Source organism: Osmerus eperlanus, chromosome 20 (genome assembly GCF_963692335.1).
Source record: "Osmerus eperlanus chromosome 20, fOsmEpe2.1, whole genome shotgun sequence".
Taxonomy (NCBI): Eukaryota; Metazoa; Chordata; class Actinopteri; order Osmeriformes; family Osmeridae; genus Osmerus; species Osmerus eperlanus.
Genome location: NC_085037.1, coordinates 11048236 through 11074236, shown reverse-complemented (window position 1 = coordinate 11074236; position 26001 = coordinate 11048236). Strand labels below are relative to the sequence as shown.

Genomic DNA, 26001 nt, shown 5'->3' with positions numbered 1-26001 from the left:
CATTCCAAGCCCTCCCACTCTGCTTAGCTGTTCCTTAGTGTTAATAAAGGACAAGAACAGATTCTATCTCTCACACACACACACACATCGTTTGACGTGTCAAACCCAGTCCAGATGACCATAAAATATTTGATTTCCCTGATCAGTGTGAATAGTACCGATTTTTTTATGTGTCATATCATTTAATGTTGATACTTAGAGTGAAGCAGGTTTTGAATCAGGGCCAGGATTTCCTGTCCTGAGGCTTTATGATAATGTCTAAGCTATAAATCTTCTCTTCCAATCTTTTATTTTTGTATCATTGTTTGTTTTTATGACTGCATGTGTTACGTTTCCATCAAACGCTACTTCAAGACAACGACAGTTTACCTGTATGTGACATATCTCTGTGCAGAAAGGTTATGTGTGTGTGTGTGTGTGTGTCTGCGCTCAAGCTTGTGTGCTTATGTAAATGTAGGAAAATATGAAAAAAGAGAAAGAAGGAAGGAGGAAGGGAGAAATTAAGATTAAAAGAGACACGTGGCCCTATCCCATCAGGGGGAGAGTAGGGATGAATTAGAGGAGAAGAATGGGATTCCTGTATGAGTCTCCGGAGAGTCCTGACACAGGCGTTCTCTCATCCATTATACAGAAAGCTCTCCCATGTAATTGCATCTTTCTTGTCATTCTCTCTCTCTCTCTCTCTCTCTCTCTCTCTCTCTCTCTCTCTCTCTCTCTCTCTTCTCTCTCTCTCTCTTTCTCTCTCTGTCTCTCTCTTTCTCGCTCTCTCTCTCTCTCTCTATATATATATATATATATATCTATGTATATCTATGCATCTCAATTCATTCTCTGACCCATTGACTCTCTTTGATTTTTTCTCTTTCTCTAAAATAATCCAACAGCTTGTTTGTTTCTCCAGCTGGAGTTTGATTTACACTAATTTGAACAAAACACATTGGATCTGGGTTTTATCCATTCACTGGGACAAACTATTCATTCAGCTCAGACACACACACACACACACACACACAAACACACCCACACAGCTCCAGATGTCTCTGAGACATCCTCCGTCTGGTCTTTCCGTTCCTGTCTCTGACGGGGCCAAGGCTCATGGGTCAGCGATGTCACATCCAGGTTGGGATAAAGGTCAAAGTTCATCACCTACAACAAGGTGACTGGCAGCTGCCAGAGTCATTGGCCCTTTCAGAGCTCCGCTCCTGAGAGGCCAGCAGCTCATCTGGGATAAAGCGATGTTCTGTCCAGTTACTGTAACCCGGCTTGTGTTTGTGTTGAAAACACACACACATATAACCTGCTTACAGAACTAGCTTTACAGTCTATGTAAAGTATTTTTGGAAGAGGAAGCCAAAAAAACTATAATCACGCACTAACATTTATTTCAACATTTGTTTATATTTCTAGTCAATAAAAGCTTAATTCATGCGATAAGATGATTGTTTTAACGGTCAGGTGCAGGTCTGAGGGCGGTTATTGATTGCAGGCCGTAAAGCTGGTGATAAAAGAGTGAACGTCGTAAACCAAGCCGTCAATCAACGGATAAACGCAAAAGCCTGGATAGAGTGCATTTACATTTATGTATTTACAATTGGTGTTATTATTATTTATTTATTTTGCGTTAAATACGCATAAGAATAGGAGAATCAAAATGCAGCACATTGAACCGCACAGTATTAGGTTGCGATTATTCGTGTGACCGAAAACTGACCCCAGGAAAGACGTTAAACCCTCTCTCCTGGAATCCAACGACGATGAATCAAACAAGCTGGAGTAAGAGACCGATGGAAGGAGGGGGGAATGGGGTATGGACGACTACAGACGCCCTAGGCTCATTTTCCAGTGCTGTGCTGGACCAGGTGATGTCACTACACGTTTAGCTGGAGGAACTCCCAGAAAGAGAGAGTGAGAGAGAAAGAGGAGGAAAACTTTTCCGAACAACTGCGAGGGGAGGGGAGAGAAGTTGGACATGAAAAGATTGGCAGTAACTTTTTCTTTCCCCCCGTAAGACGCCTCAAGAAACAATACTCAAGGAGCAATACTGTGGATTACAACTACGCAGTAAGGACATCAAATAATTGCACACCTCTGCTCGGATACTCCATTTGGATTAATGTGGTCGTAATTTAGTGGATCTATCAATAAGGTATGCAGGACTATTGATTACATTCGAGTTGAAGGATAACAATGAGCCCAACCCATATTTTATGCTTTATGAAGGGTGAAGTGCTTCTTTCTCAATGAATAATGCCTTATTGATTGATGTAGTTACCTTAGCAACCCGTGAAACGGCATAGCTGGAGGGCAGCCTGTGCCCTTGTCAGTGTCTATCTCTGCGTCTATTACTTTCGCTTGTTCTGCCTTCATATGCTCCGCAGTCTACTGTTAAGATCTTGGGTAATGCGCAATACCCCAAAACCTCTAACCGGTCCACTCTGCTCGATTATTAGAGAAGATAGCCTACAAAATGCACCGTGTACCAACTTAAAAACTGTGTTCATTTAGCATATTAGTACTATACTGAAGAGAGGAGGGTTGAAAGTTGTCGAGAGTTCAGTTTCCCTGGTCACAGCTGGTAAACTCGTTTGGCGTAGTTACGTCTACAGCCATCGCACAGACCCAAGAGATATGGGGGAGGGAGGGGTGGGGGGGGAGGGGGGGGGGGAGGGGGGGGGGGGAGGGGGGGAGAACATCCGGAAACTAGCGGTTTACTTTAGTGTAATGTGATATGGTAAGTCCGCCATGGGCTTTGGGGAGACTGCTATTGTTGTCCCGGATCTACAGGCCTTCAAGGTGTTTCTGGGCCCAGTGTTGGTTGCTTTGCAATGGTCCGTTATTGACTTCAAACAGGAGATAGCGTCTCCCTGAGGCAGATGCACAGTGAAACTCATTTTATATGCACCAGTTACTTAGCCCCACTCAGTGTATTCCATATGCTATTTTAACATATTTGTCAGTGTGGCCTAACCCTTTAGGCAGTGTAAGTTGGAATATTATTTAGCTTCACTTGTTGGCATGGCAATCGGTTGACACCTCCTGAGCCAAATCCTGCCAGGTCTGAGCTGTGAAGATATACAGAATATCAAATAAATCAAACCAATAAACGGAATAACCTTGCCTGCTAGCTAAGGTTTAGGCTATTGCCAAGGCAACGTTCCACGTCTTTTTAATGCAGTGCGATGATGTGCAGCATTCTTATTCATGAGCATGGCCAAGGACAAGTCAAAACGTGTCCTTGTTTGCGTGTTAGTTTTGTTTTACGAGACATAGGCCTTCTTTAAACCCTCTCCAATGAGGGAAGTTGGCCTCAATTGAGGTCAGTGGATATCTATAAAGTTAAGTTAAGTTGAGTTAATCTTTGTTCCATGTTCCAGGTTGGAACAGGTCTGCGATGCACACAATTAGTAAATGCTGGGCCTTGGTGGGAGCCACGAGTGTTGTACAAAAGCACACACGCACGTTTTACGAGGGTTGTGCACAGACGCGTGTGCGCCCCCACACACACACACAACCTTACTTCCTCACTTGTTTTTGCTCACGTTTCCACCGTGAAGTTTCAACGTCAGGGTCACAACCCTTTCAGAAGGATTTTCCTTGTTGATTCACAGCCCTGCTCCCAAATCCACTCCTCGTCTGAGAACTAGAGAAACCCTGATTGAGCTGCCAGTCTGCAGAGAGGGACCAGCTGTGTGAGTGACAGAAGTTACCCAGTCTGAAAAGCAACTCTAGTTTCCAACTCTGATAGCGCTCAGCCACGGAACACAAGCATTTAACCGTCACATTCGGTTGTCACTGTAACACAAAGCCGTGGATAACCAGGGTGTCAGTGTGGCTTTGGGCTTTGGTGTGTGGATAATCCACTGCTGTCAGTGTCCTTTAACTAACTCCAACACAACTTAATCAAAGGGCCCCTTGTGTCATTTAAATTATATTAATTGGAGGCCCATCGTGCCCCACGATAACAATGCAGGGGGTAGTTGGGCCGCGGTCTCATTGGCTGTCTCAAATCAGGCAGAAGCAGATGAACACAGAGTGTCTGGTGACCATGATGGGCAGCGTCAGACAGTGGGTGACGTGATGGATGGAGTGTGATAATGATGAGGATAAGGATGATGACGAAGGGGACGATGCAGACCGTTCTGTACCTGGTACAGAAGGTGAGCGATCCAATCATGAGAAGGAGGGGTATTGAGATTGTGAGGGTGATAGATGCGCCGATGATCATTAAGATGGAAATTTGAGCAAGTGAAGGTGATGGATGATGTTAGCAATGTTGTAAAGCATTAATGAATCCCCATACGATCACTATAGGGCCCATCTCTCTCTCTCTTTCTGTCTCTCTCCCCCTCTCTCTCTCTCCCTCTCTCTCTCTCTCTCTCTCTCTCTCTCTCTCTCTCTGTCTCTCTCTCTCTCCAATTCACCATCTTTCTCACTGTCTCTCTGTCTCACTCTCTTTCCCCTTCTCTCTCTCTTTCCCTCCCCCCTCGTCTGGACATGTGCTTGGGTTGACATACATAGCAACCCCACCCCCACCCCCCCCCCTCCCCCCAGTCCCATGCAGTGCCTCCCTAGACAGTGACCCAGCGCCTCGTCTAAACCACAAACCCGGGAACCGGGCCAACCAGAACCAGCACTTCAGCTCTGCTATCTGCTGCTGCAAGCTGGGAGACCATTTCCCCACCGCGCATGAACGAGCGTAGGCAAGATGGAAAAACATAGAACGAGAGTAAAAAAAGAGAAAGTGAGGGAAATGAAGAGACGGACGGTATAATCACACAGTCACACAAACATTACCTTTTCACACCCTCTCTCTCTCTCTCAAACAGCCACATTCACAATTTAACATTTTTGGAGAAACGCCAAATGATATAATGGGCTGTCATTTGGACCGTAGCTCTGCCTGTGTTTCTGAGCCTTGCGTGGATCCTGCTGTTTCAACATACTCTCTTAGCACTTAAATACTTTCCAGATGTGTTTGTGCGTGTGTCAGTTGCTCTGTATTTACTTGTAATGACCTGTTTGTGCGTGTGTCCTTTGTACTTTCATTGTGTGTTTGTGAATGTTTTTGTGTTTAGCTTTTAGACATGTGTTTTCACAAACAGTATGTGTGTGTGTGTGTGTGTGTTTTTGTGCATGCATGCTTGTGTGTATGCATGCCTGTGAGTGTGTGTGTGTTTGACGGGATGATCAGCCACATGGAGCAGCACTCCTGGACATGAGGACACTCTGGCTAACCCATGGGCTGTCGCCATAGCAGCCTTTCAACCCCATAATTAACACAGCTACTGTGCCTGGGTCCAGATTCTAATCCCAGCAGTTAGCTGTGAATATGTTCTGCTTGAGTCCTTATCAGGAAGGGGAGTAGTAGCTTCTTTATTGAGAGTGTGGTGTGACTGTTTGCCTATATAGATGCATTGGTCGGTTATGATGTTCAAATACTGTATGCTCTCTCTCCTCTCTCCCTCCTCCCTCCTTCCCTCTCCCCAGGTAGCAGCAGAGGGTGTGTGTGTGTGTGTGTGTGTGTGTGCGTGCGTGCGTGTGTGAGTGCAGAGGTCTGAACCATGAGAGCTCCCGGCTACTTCCTGGTTCTCGTCTGTCTTGGCCTGGGATCATGTGACACGCCGACATCATCACCGTCATTGCCATCGCAAGGTGAGACCACTGACTTCTGCCTCTGTGCCTTTCTCTGTCGAAGAAGGCCCGTGTCTGAATATGAACGTCAGCACTTTTGTGTGTGAGCTTTTGTGTCCCTCTGACTATCCATACTGTTAGAATCTCTTCAGTTGTGGGAGGTTTCCAGGTTATCATGGGCTGCAGCTTTTCTGATGTGGTTGTGGGAGAGACTATGGTATACACTGGTTGTAATTGCTGCCTCGACTTGATATAGATTGTCACTGTTGCTGTTGGTTGCAGTGTGGTCTTGCTGAGGTTGAGAGGTGTGTGTGTGTGTGAGAGTGAGCGAACCATGTGTGGTCATGTTTCTCACTTTAGTCCATCCATCACTCTCAGTTTACAAGGGCTTTGTGTGTGTATGCATGAAGTTAACTGCAGGAGCAGAGAGTGTGTGTGTGCTGTATCGTGTTATTCCATCTCACTCTTTATGGGCTGTCAAACCCTTATCAAACTCCTCCCACTGTCTGAGATCAAGTCCATAGTATTCCTGCAGAGGCACAGTAACCTCCAGAGCTGCTGGAGAGAGGGGGAGGCAGGCTCCCGGGAGGCCCAGAGACAGTGCTTCATCTGGGGCTGAGCCAGCTCGCTGTTCCCCGGAGACATTGCTGGTGGGTGGAAGAAAGTGCTTTTACTCAAGTGGAGCTAAAGCACTTTGTCACGGTATACATTGTAAGTGTATGCCGCCCCCCCCCCCCATTCCTCTCTTTCCATACACACACACACACACACACACACACACACACACAGTAACACACACTTCTGCCTTTCCCAACCAAAAATCGAGTGCCAGCCTGCCAGGCTAGCTGAATGGGTGCAAACTAAATATCTTTATTTTCTCTTGTCCTTTCAGAAGACAGTCATATTCATATTGCTGGTGTAGGCCTAGGCCCAGCTTTGTCATTTACATGACGTAGCATGTCGATAACCAAGTGTCGCTCAAGCCTGCACACACAGCCCCTACGTATATACCTCCATACCTGCCCAGGTGTGACGCTCTAGAATTACATTTAGATCAGTCCAGGGATTACGGGCACGCACACAAGCGCACTCAGACAAAGACAAGCGATCACGAACGTCTGTCGAAAGTGGGGAATTAGTGACCTCATCCGTAAGTGTCTTTCCAATCTTCACTGCTCTGCAATTGAATATTTGGAAAACAACCAGGAATGTTCTATCTGTCCTCTTTCTGCCTTCCCTCTCCCCCTCCCCCCTGTTCTCCCCTCTCTCCTTCAGTCTTTCTCTCCCCCCTGTTCTCCTCTCTCTCTCCTTCACTCTCCCCCTCCCCCCTGTTCTCCTCTCTCTCTCCTTCACTATTCCTCTCCCCCTGTTCTGTTCTCTCTCTCTTCTTCATTCTTTCTTTCTCTCACTCTCTCCTTCACTCTCCCTTTCCCCATGTTCTCCCCTCCCTCTGTCCTTCACTCTCATTCTGTTTCTCTGAGTTGTCATCTCACAGCTACAGTGATTCATCGCCTCTCCTCTCTTGCATCATTAACTACATTTCCCAGCATGCCCATCTCACCCACAGTGCAGTGTGTGTCTCATAAGTGGCTCCAGAAGTGCTACTGGCAGAATCGACTATCCCTCTGAGGTTATGGTCCAAGTGTGTGTTTGTGTGTGCGTGATCAGCAGCCTGGTCTAATTATCATGGAATGCCATCGCATAAAGAACATTCAATCCTCACCAAGACACACACACACACAGACAGACACACAAACACACACTTCCCTCCTGCCCGGCACCCTAATGAAAGCCTGCTGCCAAGTCAGACTCAGATGCAACAACAACAACCGAACCAGGAGAGGGCAACAGGAAAGCACTCTGTGATACAAGAGTATCAGTCAAACAGCTGAACCTGTCCACACAGGCACAAGACGAGCGTGTCCAGTAATAGACACATCATTGGCAGGGGCACAGTGGAGAGAAGCTTGGTTGGCATGGGGTGGGGGGGGGGCAGTTGAGGGGGGCTTTGATCTCTGTCTCCCCACATAAAGCCTATGGAGCACTCCCCCCCAACCCCACACACACACACACACACTCTTCATCCGGGGTGAAGGGCTAAGATCAAGGGTTGCGTGTCCTCCGGGGACAGCCCTTAGTCATCGTCCCTCCTTCTCTCTCCTCCCCCCGTTTTCTCCAGCGCCCCCCCCCCCCCCAACCCCCCCACCCCTCGTTTATCTTTTCATCCCACTGTCAGATTCCTACCCCCCCCCCCCCCAGCCTCATCTTTTCGCCTCTGACAAGACTTCATCTTAACGCTGCCTCTAAGTGTCTGACAAAAGGTTGAGGAGGTGTGAGAGAAAGGAACGAGTGAAAGATGGAGGGCAGGGATGCGGTTTGAGGGCGAGAAACACAGGGAAGACGCCGCCTGCATCTTCTGACTTCAAAAAGGCAGAGTTGAGAGCGCTGAGAAGATGAATGCTGTTGCCTGCATGCGTGCGCGTTTGTGCATGCGTGTGTGTCTGGGAACTTGGGAAATGTTGAAAGGCGGCTTGTTTCTTTGTACATTGTTGCTGAGGGTGCAGATGAGATTTAGGGGAGACTACTCAGGTGTGTGTGTGTGTGTGTGTGTGTGTGTGTGTGTGGTTGTAGGTGTGTGTGTGGGAGGGGGATTTTCCAAGAAGGAACAGTAGACATGAGATCATAGCGTTTGCGGAATTATTTTCTGAACTTCACCATGACACTTTCCACCTGAAATAATCTAAATAGTCACAGCTTTCTGTATAACTTGATACAATTTCCTACACCAGAAACCTGGCTCCTATTTAGAACCTTACAGATTCTTGTTGTTTTATGACCTCAAATGCTTTAGTACATAAGAGTGACCACAGATATCATTGTCTGCTTTTCCATATGGAATACCTTGAGACAGACATGCTAGGCAGGTAGACAGGCAGCCAGCCAGCCAACCAGCCAGGCAGCCAGGCAGGCAGGAGGAAATACAGCTAGCCAGACAGGCAGTTAGGCAGTCAGACTGCTATTTGTTTCTACATTTAAATTTTAACAGGGTATACAACAAATGGACCCAATCTGTTGATAAGATAATTCACGCCAACCAATGACTGATCAATAATTGAAACATCCTAATACAAGTGTGAAACACCCTCAATTAAGTCTTTACTTCCCTGATAGAATGACACTTCTACTGCCTCATTCTTTTAGAAACAATCATCCCCCCCCCCCCCCACACACACACACACACACACTTTCTCTCAAACACACAGCACCAACCCACACAGAGATTCTTCAGACTGCACTTCATTTGGTGTGTGACTCAGCACTCCACACTCTCTAATTGGAGCCATTCATTAGTTTGGAAGTCACTCCCCTCTTCCTCCAACTTGAAATTGGTTTCGATTTAACAAACTGGCCCTTGGAGAGTGTGGTGTGTGGTGTGTGCGTGCATACATGCGTGTGTGCCAGGACAGCTGCTCACACATACAGTATCGACTCTCGAAGTCCAGAACATCTTGCTCGGTGAAGACGCTACAGATCAAGACAGCAGTGTAGCTGATGAACAAACCCCTCCCACCCTAACCCCTCCCACCCTAACCCTCACCCCACCCCACCCCACCCCAACCCTCACCCTGACCCCCTCCCACCCTAACCCTCACCCCCTCCCACCTGCCTGAAATCCTGGAGAGCTGTGTGAGCCTGATCATCCTGGAGAGCTGTGTGAGGCCTGAATCATCGCTGGAGATAGCTGAGTGAGGCAATCATGCTGGAGAGCTGTGTGAGGCCTGAATCATCCTGGAGAGTGGAGAGCTGTGTGAGGCCTGAATCATCCCTGGAGAGCTGTGTGAGGCCTGAATCATCCCTGGAGAACTGTGTGAGGCCTGAATCATCCTGGAGAGCTGTGTGAGGCCTGAATCATGGGGTGAAGCAGGTCACTGCTGCAGCCTAGTCCTGGTCTCCACAGGTTCCCCTCCAGATGGAGCCTTCTGACAGGCTACATCTTCCCCCGTAACCTCCTGTGACAGGATGTGAACATATCCATCAAGTGCTGGGCCGGCTGGTCTGACAGGACAGGGCTAGCTGAGCTGTCAGAACAGCCATGTCTGAACCCTGCAGGAACCTGGCTCTCTATCACTCACACTCACACACACACATAAAGACTCACTCTCACAAACACACATCAACGCTCACACACACACACAATAACACTCAAACACACATCAACACACATACACACCCACACACACGTACTAGCACACACAAATATCTCCTCTGTCCATCATTCACACACACAATAGGTGTGCTAGAAAAAAACCTGTCTGCCTGATATTTGAAATCTGATGTGTTCATTTTGGAGCCTCAATAGCAGGGTTTGTGTCTTTTCCTTTTTGTCTGTTCCTAATCCTCTCTCTCCGTCTCTCATTCTTCCTCTCCCTCCCTCTCATCATCCCCCTATCCAGATGTGCCATGCCCTCCGCTACAGGTGGAAGACTGGAAGTTTCCTCAGACAGCCAGGCACAACATCACAGGTACACACACACACAAAAAGCTACACACACACACACACACACACAAAGGTACACACACACACACATACCTGCGTGCAAGCCCACACATACAAACATACCCACACTCTTAAACACACCCACTCTTGTTGACACGGACGCCGATCTCGGTGTCGCTTGTTGCCGTGGTAACCGAGTCACGTGATGAACCCTAGGGTTCAACCTGGTACGACGCTTCTCCCTGCTGAAGAGTGCAGACATCAAGAAGATCCGCAACCCCAGAGGTCCAGTCATCCTTCGGCTGGGCAAGACCGCACTCGTCCGCCCCACAGAGTAAGAGTCCTCATCCTCTCTCTCTCTCTCTCTTCTCTCTCTCTGTCTCTCTATCACTCTCTCTGTCTCTCTCTCTCTCTCTCTCTCTCTCTCTCTCTCTCTCTCTCTCTCTCTCTCACTGTCTCTCACCGTCTCTCTCTCACTGTCTCACTCTCTCTCTCTCTCTCTCTCTCTCTCTCTCTCTCTCTCTCTCTCTCTCTCTCTCTCTCTCTCTCTCTCACTGTCTCTCTCTCACTGTCTCTCTCACTGTCTCTCTCACTGTCTCTCTCACTGTCTCTCTCTCTCTCTCTCTCTCTCTCACTGTCTCTCTCTCTCTCACTGTCTCTCTCATTGTCTCTCACTGTCTCTCTCTGTCTCTTCTCTCTCTCTGTCTGTTTGGCCTTAAAACTCTAGTTGATGAGTGCACATCTCAGCCCTGTGTCTCAGAGAGAGGAGGTTGCCAGCATGCCTTTCCTACGCTTTGATTGTTCTAGCAGAAACACCACAACGTGTTCCTCTCTGGTAAAACACCACTCTTACAGTAACTATAACAACTGCTGGTTTCCAAGAGTGACCGCATGAACAAATTGGCCACATATTTCACATCATGAGTTAGGCTTTTATAGTCTAAGAACGCGTGGAAGTCATTTATTTAGTCTTTTATGCTTTGTATGTCGTTTAGGTGAAGTGATAGAAGTGTTATGTAACTACTTTCTCTTAATTGAGGGTCAGAATTCGGACCTTCAATTGGCCTTGTACTGTGCTCATAGTTAAACAGGATCTGTCAACTCTCTGTTTTCCAGTCTGTGGAATTTCCCCTTGTTCTTGATAAAGTAGTTCAGTAGTTGCCAGTTGGGCCTGAATAGAGTGTTTTATGACTCCTGTCCTGTTCTGACTGGTGTGCCGGCTGGAGAGAACCATATATCATCCCGCAAAAACAGACCTTTGTGGAGACATTCTGTGCCCGAGGTGACGCGTATTGTTTGTCACTGAGGCAGTGTGACTCGGTGTTACCGAGTCAAAGTCGTCTGAGATATATGAAGACTTTGCTTCTCAGGTACCTAGTATCTTGGAAGGCTAAGGGAGTAGGTCTGTAGGGGAGTCAGGTGGCTGAGCGGTGAGGGAATCTGGCTAGTAATCCGAAGGTTGCCAGTTCGATTCCCGGCTGTGCCAACTGACGTTGTGTCCTTGGGCAAGGCACTTCACCCTACTTGCCTCGGGGGAATGTCCCTGTACTTACTGTAAGTCGCTCTGGATAAGAGCGTCTGCTAAATGACTAAATGTAATGTAATGTAGGTCTACCAGATGTTTGGCATGCTTCCAGCAGGAGAAGACAGCCAGGAGAATGTGGTCTCCATTTTCTGTTGCTCCTTTTCAGGTTTCCAGTTTTCCTGTGTGTTTCGCCATAGTCTGATAGTATGAGGTGGAAGGAGAGTTTTACCTCATGGGATATGTGTCTGTCTGTCTGTCTGTCTGTCTGTCTGTCTGCTTCCCTGATTGTCTTGTAGACCGTCGCTCATCTGTGCTGTATGTCAAACGCTTGATCAGCCCTTCCCTCCTTCTCTCTCGCTGTCCCACGGCGGAGGAGCAGAAATAAAGGGGGACATCTGCTCCCTTTCTTCTTTTCTTCTTCTTCTCTCCCTCCCTCCCTCTCCCTCGCTCCAAACCATTCCTCCTCTGAGAGGTAAATAAACGGAGGGATAAGTATCTGTCCTTCAAAAGCCGCCCTATCTTCCTCTTCCCCCCCCCTCTTTTCCTCTCTCTCTCTCTCTCTCTCTCTCTCTCTCTCTCTCTCTCTCTCTCTCTCTCTCTCTCTCTCTCTCTCTCTCTCTCTCTCTCTCTCTCTCTCTCTCTCTCTCTCTCTCTCTCTCTCCTCTCTCCTCTCTCTCTGGGTGAAGGATTGATGTGTCTATTGGTTGAGGTGTGGGGGACGGAGAGGAGGAATAAGTGGGTGAAGGGAATAGGGAATTATCAGTTCAACTGGGGGTGATGGGTGATTCCATCAGAGCTGTTTCCTCAGGGGTCGACGCAATAAGTGCTCCGTCAATCACAACACACTCACTCCCTTCACAGCTGGAGTCAGAGAAGTCAGTGTGGCCTAATTGGAATGTAATGTTTGTTTTGTATCTCACTCTAATTGACATCATTTATCCAACCCAGTCTGGAAGTGTGACAAGCAGATGATGCTGCAAATCTTTTTGCTAAAGAGCTAGCCAAGGCTATTGCTGGGTGTGAAATCTGGAGATTACAGAAATGGTGGCTTTCAATGGTAGAGTAGAAAGCCAGACTGCATTTGGCGTCAAAATCGCTTTTTGCAAACGGCCGTAACAACAACATCACAGCACAGAATGTGGGCAAGGTTTACCATAGTTTGCCCCAGGTGCTTTTCCCCTCTCAAACCTCTCTCTATCTCTATCTCTCTCTTTCTCTGCCTTTGTCTCTTTCTCTAATGAGAGCAGCAGTAGTGTGTGTCTTCTGAGGATGGGAAGGCTAAATCTGTCTGCCTCTACACATTGATTTATCATCCAACTTCTGTGTGTTTGTGTGTGTCCTGTGTACGAGCACATGTGTGTGGGCAGTGGGCCAAAAGCTTATGAATCGCAGCTGTTTCAGTGTTCATCTCTCAAACTGCCCCTGTTCCTAGTCCACCCCTATCTACAGCTCCAAACCCATGTCTGTGGTCACTGCCTTGTACCTCTGTTCATATTCTGACTCTCCTTCTCATCCTCCTATCCACTTTCTCTGGATCCAACCTCTAGTTTTTACTTCCAACCCTCCATGGTCTTTGTTTTGAAGCTATGCAGTGAAGAGAATTGCTGCTCTCTCCCTCGCCTCCCCCCTCTGTTATAAATCACTGTCACCCCTCTTTTCTGGGAGTGGGAAACCAGCTGCCAACACCCTGACTAGTGTGTGTGTGTGTTGTGTGTGTGTGTTGTGTGTGTGTGTTTGCCCTTGACCTGAGACGAGCCAGCCAGATATTTGTCTGTGGAGGCACAGAGATGAGGAATGAGATGAGGTTGGATCTACTGCATCGCCCATAAAAATACATGTCAGAGGTTATTCTCAGCCTAAAACTCTGGTCACATTCGTACACACACACACACACACACACACACACACACACACACACACACACACACACACACACACACACACTCACTGTGGGTTTAACTGTGTGTTTCTCAGTCAGGTGTTCCCCCATGGTCTACCTGAGGAGTTTACTGTGGTCTTCACACTGGCTCTGAAGAAGAAAGCTTTGAGGGACAACATCTACCTGTTCCAGATATCTGATGAACGAGGATACCCCCAGGTACCCTCCGCCATCCTCCACCATCTCCCTCCACCATCCATCTCCTCCCTCCTCTCCCTCCTGCTCTCCCTCTTGCTCTCCTCCTCTCCTCCTCAACCACCCCCCCCCCTCCCACCCACCCACACCCTCTCTGTCTGTCTCTGTCTTTTTCGTCCCCCCCTTTCTCTCAATCTCTCCGTTTCTCTCCTTCCTATCTCTTTTTTTCCCCGCACCCTCCTCTCGCCCGCCCTCCCTCCACTCTCTGTCCCTCTTGCCTTGTCATCCCTCCTCGTTCTCCTTCATTGTTATTCCTGTGTACTTTGTGATGGAGTGTTGGCACTCCGCACGGTGCTGTAATCACTGCAGGCCTGCAGGCAGATTTAGATGTTTACAGTCGGTGTGATAAATGGAGGGCAGACTCTCATTAGAAATGATTCATTTGGCCGTGTGCGCGCTGCGTTATGGAGGCCAGTGGCCTCCTCACTACTATACTTGTCATCGCACGCTGCGCCCTGCATAGTTCTTTGTTTGACGGAAGGACAACGACTGAAATCTATTCTCGCCGCCAGACACTCTTAAGATCCAAGGAACGGCTTTGAAGTGACCAGCTGGCGATGACCCTGATGTGTCTCTCCCCTCACCCCTCTCTTTCTCTGTGTGTCTCCCTCGATTGTCTCTCTCTCTCTCCCCCTTCCTCTTTCGATCACATACCCTCCTCTTTCTCTCACTCTCCCCCCCTCCTCTCTCTCTCTCTCTCTCTCTCTCTCTCTCTCTCTCTCTCTCTCTCTCTCTCTCTCTCTCTCTCTCTCTCTCTCTCTCTCTCACACTCACACTCTCTCTCTCTCTCTCCCCCTGCTCCTCCTCTCCCATCCTCTCACTCCCCCCCCCCCTTCCTCCTCCTCTCCCATCCTCTCACTCTCCCCCTTCTTTCCCCCCCCCAGTTCTCCCTGGACCTGAACGGCCCCGAGGGGACCCTGTCTCTGCGGGCGCCGGGGGCGGAGCCTGAGGGGGAGCCGGCGGGCTGCGTGTTCAGCGGCGAGGGCGTGGAGTCCCTCCTGGACCTGCGCTGGCACAAGGTGGCGCTCAGCGTCCGGCGGGGGGCGGCGGCACTGCACGTCGACTGCGGCTCCATCCAGACCAAGCCCCTGGAGCCTCGCGGAACTCTGCCCTCCGAGGGGCACACCCTGCTGGGCATCAGGGCCACAGACGCTGGGCCTGTGGAGGTGGGCATGGAGGAAGAGGAGAGGCCGCAGAGAAAATAAGTTTGGGATTGAGAGGTCAATGGGTTGCCAGGTTGGGTATGGGGTTGCCAGGTTTTGGGCAGAAACAGTATTGGACAGAGAATAGACCAGTCCTGTATAGCTGCAGCTAGCTGTGTTTGTGTATACATCCTGTGTGTGTGTGTGCGTGTGTGTGTGAGAGAGTGTGGGTGCAGCAGGAGCAGCGTTCTCCAGGTAGACCGCCCTGTCCTTCCTGGTTCACCTCATTCCTGATTAGAAAGTGAGATTGGTACCCAGGATAGAAGGGTAAAGAGAGCCCATTAGCGATAAATACATCTACTAATCCAGCCCCTCTGCACAATGATCAATTAGCCGGGCCATTCAGGAAACACAAGGGCCTCATCATGGAACACGGGTTAAAGAAAGTTGTCCTCTGTGTTTAAACCCTCTTCGTGTCTCTCTTTCTCTCTCTCCTTCTTTCTTTCCTACTCTTTCCCTCCCTCCCTCCCTCCCTCCCTCCCCCCCTCCCTCCGTCCCTCCCTCCCTCCGTCCCTCCCTCCCTCCCATCCTCCCTCCCTCCCTCCCTCCCTCCCTCCCTGTCTCTCTCTCTGCGTCAGATGGACCTCCAGCAGGTGATGGTGTACTGTGACCCGGCCCTGGCCATTCAGGAGGCTTGCTGTGAGATACCTGGAGCTCGGGTGAGAACGCCCCGGCGACGATCACACACCGCTTCTACAAAACACTCCATCACCGTGCCAACCATCCCTGTGTGTGTGTGTGTGTGCGTGCGTGCGGAAGGGAGGGAGGGAGGGAGGAAGAGAGAAGAGAGGTGGGGGAAACTGTGTTCTTGCTTTATGTGTTTCTTATCAGACAAAAGCAAAAATTTAATGAAAATTGATTTACTGAAATGGGGCACAGCAGATGTCTATTTTCCTCTTGAGAAAGAGGGAGAGAGGGAGGGAGTGAGAGAGAGAGGGAGGGAGTGAGAGAGGGAGGGAGTGAGAGAGAGAGCACAGGTAAGTGCAGTGAGTACAGACATTTCTAGGTTTATTTCTGAACTAAAGGTATTTTTGCGTTCAGCTTCCTGTCAGAACCCTCAAGGGTGTCTGCCCTTGGCTGTGTGTGTGCATGTGCACACGAAAAAAGGATGTTTTGTTCCTCAGCCGTGTCGACAAACAGAAAACAAAGAGAAGATTCCCTCAGACCCAAACTGTGTACAACACTCCGAAGGGCCTGTACCACACTCTAAAATAGATGAGACTGTTTAAGATTAGACCAACCGCACCCCACCCGTGATGTACCTGCTGTGTGTGTGTGTGGTGTACCTGCTGTGTGTGTGTGTGGTGTACCTGCTGTGTGTGTGTGTGGTGTACCTGCTGTGTGTGTGTGTGGTGTACCTGCTGTGTGTGTGTGGTGTATTAAAATAACAATGTTGTTTGGGTCGAAACATTCTCTCTCTTCCTCGCTTTTCGCAGTGCCCACCTGACGCCCCCAAGAGCCGTCGGGCCGCAGAGAATGACCTAGAGGAGCTGAACCCTTTCAACCAGGTAACTCACACTCAATCACATTCACACACACACACACACTTGTTAAAGCTCTGGAGACAGGACCAGACCAGTAAAAAAGGAGTAAAATATCTCCTAGGGTGTCCTGTATGATGTCACCTCTCCTCTGCCTCCTAATCTCTCTTCCTGCTCCTCTCCTGGAACACATACACACACACACACACTCCTGGCATCTCACTGCCTCGTACACAGTCCTAACAAACACTTTACCACCAAGCAAAGAGTGTGCTAATCACCCAGTGACCTTAACTTTACCTTCTTCTGGTGCTAACTGTTTTAGCCGCCTTCGGTTTAGTGGGTTATAAGAAACTCGCTTTTCCAACCACCACCAGACAAAAGCAGTGTCAAGTGCATGAATAGTGAAGTGAACTCTTTCACCCTGTGTTGTCTCTCGGTCTCCCACAGTGTTACAGTAAGGTCGTTTTAAAATGCTCTTTCATTCCAGGGCAGCAGCACATACTCTCTCCTTTCATCATTTATTTCCATGATCTCCCTTTAATCTATTTCCAATTATCCATTCATTAGGTCTGGTATTTGTCTCTCAGAGAGATGGGAAGTTAAGGAGCTCTGGAAACACAACAGGCCAGAGCAATCAATCCTCGAGGCTTGCCGGCCAGACTGCAGTAACCATAACAGGAAGTGAGGAGAATGTGCGCGTTTGCAAATGCTCTCTGTCCATGTGTCATCTCCTTAGCCACAGTTGCCATGGCGTTTTCTCGCAGCCTGTCTGTCTCGGTGATCAACTCCAGGTGTGTGTGTCACTGTGTGTGAAAACAACACAGGGTACAGCTCTCATGCCTGTCCGGGGAATAGCCTTATACGGGCAACATACGGAGTGGTGATCACATTGTAATATGACAGACCACATCTCTCAATTTATACCAAGGCACAGATGTTTGATTGCCACGAAAGCAATGATATTTACAACCCGCCCCCCTCTCCCTCCCCCTCTCTCTCCCCAGCGCACACACACACACATACACACACACAGCATAGTTGGACAGGTTTTTTTATGGGGGACTTAGGCATGCAGTGTATAGCCCCTAGGTCCATGACCCCAGTATGCAGGCCAGATGTTGCAAAGACACTGTATTGCTTTCATTAAATGGATCCTTGGTGACTTACATGACATCCCACTGACCTCAGCACATATTCACGTGTGGAAGTGCGAGCAAGTGTGTGGATGTGTGTGCGCTTGTGTGGATATGTGTGCGCTTGTGTGGATGTGTGTGCGCGTGTGTCATTCTGGGATGTATTTGTGTCTGGAATTGTGTTGGGTCTCTAATTTCTCTCCCTCTTCCTCTTTTCTGCGTTTTTTTCTCCCTCCAAATTTCTTTCTCTTTTCCAACATAGCAGGCTACTGAAAGGTCATCCAGTCCCTGAGAATATTGCTCCGCCCCCCGCCCCCTTCCCCCAGCTCTACTGTATCTTGGCAAGATTTACAGATTTTTGAACTAACCAGCCTTAGAGCCTCCATACACGTAACACTGTATCTTCCTTAAAACCATCTTTATCAAATTTTTTCTCTTTCTCTCTCTTTGTCTCTTTCTCTCTCTCTCTCCCTCCTTTCCTCACCCACACTCACCCAGTCAACGTGTCTGTCATCCGTCCCAGGGTTCATTAGACTCACATCTCTGTTTTACCCATTTCTCCTCCTCCTTTCATTTTGGTTTCCCGTGAATAAATAGAGTGCATGTTCATGACCAGATTGGAAATGCAGAACCTCTATCCATCCTGCCTTTGTTGCGGAAGACACTGACGCAACGACATGAAACGGCAACAAGGTTGCGATGGAACTCTCCTAGGAATCGACAGCAGCAATTCCCAACCCGTGGGCCGCTCAATAGCTAAAAGCTAATTGGTTTGGCGGCCCACCTGCATTACCCTAATGGATCACTAGTGGGCCGCCAAACCAATTAAAACTAAAATATGAAAAAGAAATATCAAATATATATCTATATATACTGTTGGTAAATGATTATAAAAAAATCGTACACATTTTTACAGGACGACCTGTTATCGATCGATGAATAAAAGCGAGAAGCCGCACAATCTGAGTGTAGGGTTAAGAGAGCAATAGCTAAATTGCTTTTAGCTATTGATTGTAGCTAGTTAACATAACCTGGTTATTAAAAGTCACGTTTATAACTTCACCGGAAGTTCAAGACCTGCTCTATTTTTTCACGGAAATAATTATCACTGTCTTGTGCATAGCCAATATAGCAGTTTGCTATTTAACGTTATGTTATATGAAACTATAGGAGTGTAGTTACCCAGGTTACATATCTTTACAATGTGACTGTGGCACTGATGGACACTTTGTCTTTGATCCGTCAAAAAATGTTTAGCCGTGAAAACGAACTGTTTGTCTCCCGTGGTGTTGTCAAACATGTGATAACGCAAATTAAGTGAACGTATGTGTTGTCGGGGGACCAAAAAAATATTTCAGCTTTGCAAGTGGGCCGCAAAGTGTAAAAGGTTGGGAATGGCTGCTCTACAGAGTCTTACGTCTTCATAACGACATCAGGAGTGCAGGGGTTATGCGTGGGGAAGGGAGCTGGCCTCATCTGCAGAGTTCGCCCCTGAGGCTCATGGTCTTGTATGCGGCTTGCCAACTCACAGACTCCCTGCAAACCGATGCAAAAGAGGCCGTGTAGACGTGTAGATCTTACCGCATCCCGGATGTAAATGAAAAGCAAAACTGACATGTTGTTTCCCCTTTCCCTCCTCTCCCTCTTTCCTGCACCCCTCTCTCCTGGCCCCCTCCCTCTCTCCCGGCCCCCTCATGCTCTCCCTCGCTTCCCCTCTACAGGAGATCTTTGGATCCAAGGGACTGGCGGAGAAAGTAAGGAATCCTACTCCTCCTCTCTCTCTGTCTCTCACACACACACAGCCTTGATCCTTTAGTATCGCTAAGCGGAGTTGAGACGTTGACCACATGTGCCTGTTGGAAGCCAATCAGGAAAACCATACATGGGCAGCCTGGGCCAATCCGGAGCCAGTGTTTGTTGTACAGTTGAGAGGGGTGGGGTGATGACCCACATACCCGGACAGCTACTCTTCTACTGCAGGGAGGGAAGGGCTCACATAAGATAAAGTAACTTTATCAGATGTCACACACACACACACACTTATTGTCAACTGATTTACTCACTATTATGCATACAGACTCTGCTGGGAGATGCTGCTGCCTGTGAATATTGTCATTCTCCTACAATAGCGGGATTCTGTTCACAAATAGCATACAAAACAGCCGATTCGTTCCAGCGCGCCTGAACAGGGCGCACTAATGGACCTCCCGTGACTCGCGCGATGTAGGTTACTACCTGTGTTGAAGCACTCCATCTGCCACAGGGGGCTTTGGTACGCAGCTTCAGGAAATAATGAGACGGTTGATATCTCTCTATTAGAAGGCTGTTTTGAGTATGATTGCGTGGGAATGACGTGTGTGTTTTGCGGGTGTACACCGCGTGTCAGCGTGGGAACTTATGTAGGGACGTTTCTCGGCTTCTTCTTAGCTCGTAGCGACTGGGTGGGCTGTGGAGGCTGTGGTTTACTTGATGTGCTAGCTGCAGCTGTACCTGAGTGATAAACAGTACTGTACACACAAATATGGAGGACGGTGGATGTGTACTACATTGGGGCGTGGCACTTTACTTGTGTCACAGCCAGAGGGGCAGAACCGGAGAACAAGGTCCAACCGGAGCTGTACAGCTCAACACACAAAGAAGACGTTCTTGTCTTCATACATGAGCCAAACAGCTTCCTCCGCCACGCCATGGCCTACGCTACGATATATTTGGTTTAATGCCCATCGCCAGGGCGAGGTAGACAGTTAACAGTGACTAGACAACCCTCTCACAACTTGCTGTCGGTTCTAGCCGTTGGGAGACTTACAAACACGCTACAAAAAAAACAGAAGAAGAAAGGAACAAAAAACTCTCCTTTTCCTCGCTGCCTTTTTAGTTGGTTTGCTCCTGGTCCCGGTGATATGTAAAGTGCCTGTCTGTGTGAGAGCGAGCTTGCTGACACAACGGGTGGTAGATTCCGTTTTAATTATGCACTTCCGTTAAAAGCGCTTCAGCTATTTATAATGGTTATTCGTTGGTGTGTGTGTGTGTGAGAGAGTGTGTGTGTGTGTGTGTGTGTGTGTGTGCCCTCTTGCAAAGCATGGCAGCTGGTCTGTTTGCTTCGGTGCCGTGGGGATTCAGATGTTTCTATTGATCTCCGTACCCCACGGGAGGTGTGTGTGTGTGTGTGTGTGTGTATGGGAGAGGGCAAGAGAGAGACAAGAGAGCCCACCACCCACTCCTTAACTTCTATCTGTCCAGAGCAGCATTTTGGCTGATGTAACAGCGCCACCCACTGGTCATGTAAGAAACCGTACCAATTTGAATAGAGAAAAAACAGGAGTTGTGTAGTGGTGTAGGTGTGTCTGAGACAATGGATGATACCTAATGCAATCCTGTGTTTGTCTCTATAGTGTGCTGGTTGTGTTCTTCTCAAGGAAGACCAGAATGTGAGTGTCCCAGGTTCTCTTCTTTCTCATTCAGTCATTCAGACCAATGAAAAAGAGTTGGAGTAATTGCTGACTCCAGTAATACCACACCTGCTACTGTTTATTGAAGCACTGGTAACAACAGAAGAATCGTCAAGAAAAATTGGTTAATGGAGAATCCTTTTCAGGTCCAAAAATCTTTTAGGGATCTGAACCCTGACATTATGAAGCTGCAAAGACTTCTATGTTTAACAGATCTTTTTAGTCACAGGACGATTTATGTAGCCTCTTCTTTCTAGAATTGTTCACGATATGCTTACACGTTTGTAGATGTCTGTATGCATACAGTTTGCCGTGTAAAGCCGTAAATTGTTTGTTACAGCTTGCGACTCTTGGATATCAGCCTGGACAGACTGGACTAAAGGGAGAGAAAGGTGACCAGGTGAGGAGGAAGGAGGAGGAAGTACACGTACACACACACAAACACACACGCACACAAGTGCCACACACGCAAGTGCAACATTGACTAATACTTTTGGAATGTGGAAGGACGTGCACATGCATCGGTCTAGACATGCTTAGACTCGGACTTTAATCTCTTCTCATCCATTTACACACACACACACACACACACACACACACACTGACACCTACACAAACACACACACAGACACAAACACACACACTGACACAAACACACTCACTGACACAAACACACTGGCTCTCTGGCAGCCTGGTTGAGTGTGGAACTGGAGACCGTGACTCTTGTACTCTGTAAAAAAATGAAGGGTTAGAAAAGAGTATGCCAGCGTACTGATTTCGGGCCTCCAAGCTGGCACCAGTACTGCTAATGAAGAGGCTTGTTTGCCAAATGCTCATGCCGCCCCCCCCCTCTCTCTTCCAGGGTGCTGACTGCTTAGGTTCAGGGGCCTCGGGTCCAGTAAGTATCCTGTCCCATAAAAACAAGTCCACAGCACTACATACACGTCAGTGTGACACATGCGTTGTAAAGAAACACATCTCCTTCCATCCCCCGCTCCACATCTACACCCAAAAAAAAAACGCTTTTTTATGGGGATGAACTTCCCGTAATACCCTCATTTGGGAGTTTGAACACCAGTTCCACAAGCGCTCCACACAACCCCTCCAACCTCTGTGCCTGAACTCTCATGAATTTCTAGAATGCAAATTAACCAATGACAGCCTGAATCTTAAATGAGCTTGCCTCTTATTATTCCTCAAAGGTAGAATGTAACTCGTTCTGTGTGGATGTGTGTGTGTGTGTGTGTGTTTCTGCTTCTCCTCAGTGCTCAGAAGGACCAAAGGGCCAGAAAGGGGAGAGAGGCGAGTCGGTGAGTTTGAAACGCTCCCAGATCTCCCCCAACACCGAGCAATGAAATCAGTCTGTTTCTGCTGATGACCAGGGGGGCTAATTTGGGGCGATCGTTTGCTATCTGGAGTACTGCATGGTCGATTCATTGTTTGGAAAACTACAAACAGTGATGTGGAGGTGGGTCATGTCTCTGAGCAATATCACACATTGATTGGCCATTTTCTTTCTTTGTCTCTCTTTCTGTGTCTCTCTGTCTCTCTCTCTCCTTCTTTCTCTGCAGGTACTACCAGCCAACTGGGGAGAGGCAGTGGGTCACAAGGTAAAGCCTGCCTGAAAACCCCTGTCTTTAATGTGCATGCGTGCAGGCTTGTAGGTTGTCAGAGATTCAGTTTTTATATCGACTTGTCTCATCTTGTGAATAATTCTCTCTCTCTCTCTCTCTCTCTCTCTCTCTCTCTCTCTCTCTCTCTCTCTCTCTCTCTCTCTCTCTCTCTCTCTCTCTCTCTCTATGTCTCTCTCTATGTCTCTCTCTATGTCTCTGTCTCTCTCTCTCTGTCTCTCTCTCTCTGTCTCTCTCTATGTCTCTCTCTGTCTCTCTCTCTCTCAGGGGGAGAAAGGACAGAAGGGAGACGTCGGTCTCCAGGGTCTGTCTGGAACGCCAGGAAAGGATGTGGGTATCACTCAGTCTCTCGTTCTACCCATCTCCCTTTCTCTCCCTCTATTTATGTCCATGACTGGGTTAGGGTCTGTCTCTCTCTGTCTTCCTCCTTCCCTCTGTTTCTCTCTGTCTCTTTCTTTTTCTGTCTCTCCATCTGTTTTTATGTCACTCTATTCTCTCTCCCTTCCTTCCTTTTGCCCTCCCTCGCCCACTCTCTTTCTCGCTCTCATTTTCTCAGTTATGTCAGATATCCTAACCCAACAAACAGTGAAAACCTTTTTAGTGTCACAAACGCGCGCACACACAAGTCGTGCACACCTTTTCATTGGGCGGAGAGAGGGCGTTTAGCAGAATTATAGAGCATTACTTTTTAATCCCAGACTCATTGATATCTCTTCTCTTCCTGCTGGCCTCTCTCTAGGTGTTAAGTCAGCCTAATGCCTGTTAGATTACACTGGAGCAACAAAGACCACAGAATCAATGCTGCCTCATTGACTGGCTCCTTCTTTCAGACAAGCGGCTGATTCAGCCTGACTTAAACCTTTTAATCTCCCCCATTCACCAGAGAGCGATGCACGCGCATGGAAGGTTTCATAAGTAGGACATAAATGAGAATTATCAACGGTCTCTGTGTTGTGAGATTTCCCCCCCAGCTTAGGCAACATGTATCATGCAAAGAGATTGGAAGAAAAGTGATTTTTAACATTAAATTAAAGATTCAGCTCACGTTATTTCCCCTAAGCCCTGAGGTAACGGTTTGAAATTTAATATCAAACTGCCTGTTCAACTGATTTGGATTTAAAGTCAGTAATCTCCTGGTAAGTTTGGCACGCTGATGATGTCTGCTCTGTTTTTCTCTGTCCAGGGTCGGGCAGGGTCCATCTGTGTGGTTGGTCCAAAGGGGCAGAAGGTGAGAGCATCTGTATACTATATGTACGGAGTCAGATGGCTGAGCGGTTAGGGAATCGGGCTATTAATCCGAAGGTTGCCGGTTCAATACTGGCCGTGCAAAATTACGTTGTGTCCTTGGGCAAGGCACTTCACCCTACTTGCCTCTGGGAGAATGTCCCTGTACTTACTGTAAGTCACTCTGGATAAGAGCATCTGCTAAATGACTAAAAATGTAAAAAATGTACGATTTAAACTACAGATGCACCGATACACCTTTTTTCAGTTCCAATCCGATTCCGATACCTGAATTTGGATATCGGTCGATACCGATACCAGAGCTCCTAAAAAATATATATTATCGTTATTGTTGTTGTGGTTGTTGGTATGATGTATAAGGTTGCATGAGGCTGTACTAAAACACACATGAAACATGGTGTGTCCTGTATGACCTCTGACCCCTGTGTTTTTCCAGGGCTCTTCAGGGTTGGTGGGTCCAGAGGGCTTGGCCGGAGAGCCGGGGAAACCAGGATTTCCAGGACTGCCAGGGATCGGAAAACCAGGCCTTCCTGTAAGTACTGCTAGGGAATTCCGGATCGTTCCTGTGATTATTCCATGGAATCGATATTGAATTGAAATATGTATTTGATTGAACAACTTGCTCTACATGGCGGATATAGCAAAGTTCTGTGGTATTCTGTCCTCTAAACAGCTGGGTGTGGCCATGTGGGAAAACGCTTGTGCGTGTGTGCGTGTGAGATAGAGCGATAACAATTATTGAATTAAGTGGTTGCTGTTTCTCTTCAGGGCTTACCAGGGATTGGGTCTAAAGGAGACAAGGTAGGAATGACTCATCACGTCATACTTACACACTACTGTGGCATGCATGGTAACAAGAGCGCCTGTCAAGAGATTTGATCTGACCTGTCACATACTGCAACATACAATACAGCTCATGTTTCATGTCATGGTATTGCTGGCTATTTTTTGTTCAACTGTCTTTTGTAAAATGTATTTACTTTACAGTAGTTTTATAAACAGTCAATTTTATTTGATAGTTTTGGATCTATGGTAGTTTTTCCTATGTTTGTTTTTTGTTCTGTGGTACATACTATAGCAGTTTCAGTTGTATAATAGTCCTCTATGGTAGCTTTAGTTACCTACCCTCATCTGACGGTCTTTGTTTCTCAGGGGGATTCTGGGCCAGCAGGGAAGGGTGGAGACCCAGGAGACCCTGTGAGTTGAGCTGTGACACTTCTGATCAGGAACATCAGGTTGTTGTTGTACTGTCTGATTATACTGCTGGTGCTGCTGGTGTGTGAAACCCTCCCTGTTGTGTGTGTGTGTGTGTGTGTGTGTGTGTGTGTGTGTGTGTGTGTGTGTGTGTGTTCCTAGGGGCCCAGAGGTCCTGGAGGCACCAAGGGATCGAAAGTGAGTAAACCCTGTCTTCCTGTCGGGATCCCACTAGAATTAGTATTTAGGTACAAATAGGAATGTCACTATTTGATCAAGCAATATAGCTGTGTATTTGTGCCTAAAACCTTTGCACAGTACTGTATGTAAGTGTGTGTGTGTGTGTGTGTGTGTGTCGTAGGGAGAGCCGTGCGAGGTGTGTCCGGTGGTGTCTGCAGACGGGTCCATGGTGGCTGTCCAGGGGACGCCTGGGCCCAAAGGGGAGGCCGGACCTCCAGGAGGCGGAGAACAAGGACCACCAGTCAGTACACCGCTCTGCTGCACGACCCCTGACCCCTCTATCTTCTACACCGCTCTGCTGCACTCTCACTGAACCCTGACCCCTCTACACGGTCATCTGAGGGGTCACTGCTGCACTCCCCCTGACCCCTCTACACGGTCATCTGAGGGTTCACTTCACTGACTGTTGCTGTTTGCTTTTGTTCCCCTGATCCCTTCGCCTCTCTGTCAGCAGTAGATGCTGTAAATAAATAACGATTAATAAAGTTGTTTTAGATTTTTGCTTAAAAACGCAGCATGGACTGTAACTAGGGGTTGTATTTCCGCTGAAAGACGGAGTTTGTGTTTTGGTATTGTTTATGTAGTCACCACACTCGTAGCTCCAGGAAGATACACAGCTTTTGGTGCTTTAGTGA

General features: G+C 47.9%; 1 protein-coding gene across 5 annotated transcripts in view; it reads left to right on the top strand.

Moving 5' to 3' along the window:
• The first annotated feature begins 1672 nt into the window (after window positions 1-1672).
• The window catches only part of col16a1 (collagen, type XVI, alpha 1), a 49150-nt gene continuing 24821 nt past the window's right edge, over window positions 1673-26001 (top strand). Inside the window, exons 1-22 of one of the 5 annotated variants that reach the window (XM_062445882.1) lie at window positions 1674-2146; window positions 5488-5511; window positions 5544-5652; window positions 10086-10154; window positions 10346-10463; window positions 13629-13752; window positions 14673-14954; window positions 15569-15649; window positions 16427-16498; window positions 19329-19361; window positions 21000-21035; window positions 21397-21456; window positions 21919-21954; window positions 22322-22366; window positions 22628-22666; window positions 22955-23017; window positions 23871-23915; window positions 24369-24464; window positions 24701-24733; window positions 25085-25129; window positions 25289-25324; window positions 25488-25607. In XM_062445882.1, the coding sequence (XP_062301866.1) occupies window positions 5562-5652; window positions 10086-10154; window positions 10346-10463; window positions 13629-13752; window positions 14673-14954; window positions 15569-15649; window positions 16427-16498; window positions 19329-19361; window positions 21000-21035; window positions 21397-21456; window positions 21919-21954; window positions 22322-22366; window positions 22628-22666; window positions 22955-23017; window positions 23871-23915; window positions 24369-24464; window positions 24701-24733; window positions 25085-25129; window positions 25289-25324; window positions 25488-25607 (1524 nt within the window). In that variant the 5' untranslated portion in view covers window positions 1674-2146; window positions 5488-5511; window positions 5544-5561. Of the gene's footprint in view, window positions 2147-5487; window positions 5653-10085; window positions 10155-10345; window positions 10464-13628; window positions 13753-14672; window positions 14955-15568; window positions 15650-16426; window positions 16499-19328; window positions 19362-20999; window positions 21036-21396; window positions 21457-21918; window positions 21955-22321; window positions 22367-22627; window positions 22667-22954; window positions 23018-23870; window positions 23916-24368; window positions 24465-24700; window positions 24734-25084; window positions 25130-25288; window positions 25325-25487; window positions 25608-26001 lie in introns of all 5 variants that reach the window. The other 4 variants (XM_062445884.1, XM_062445881.1, XM_062445886.1 and 1 more) reach the window with 4 other exon arrangements.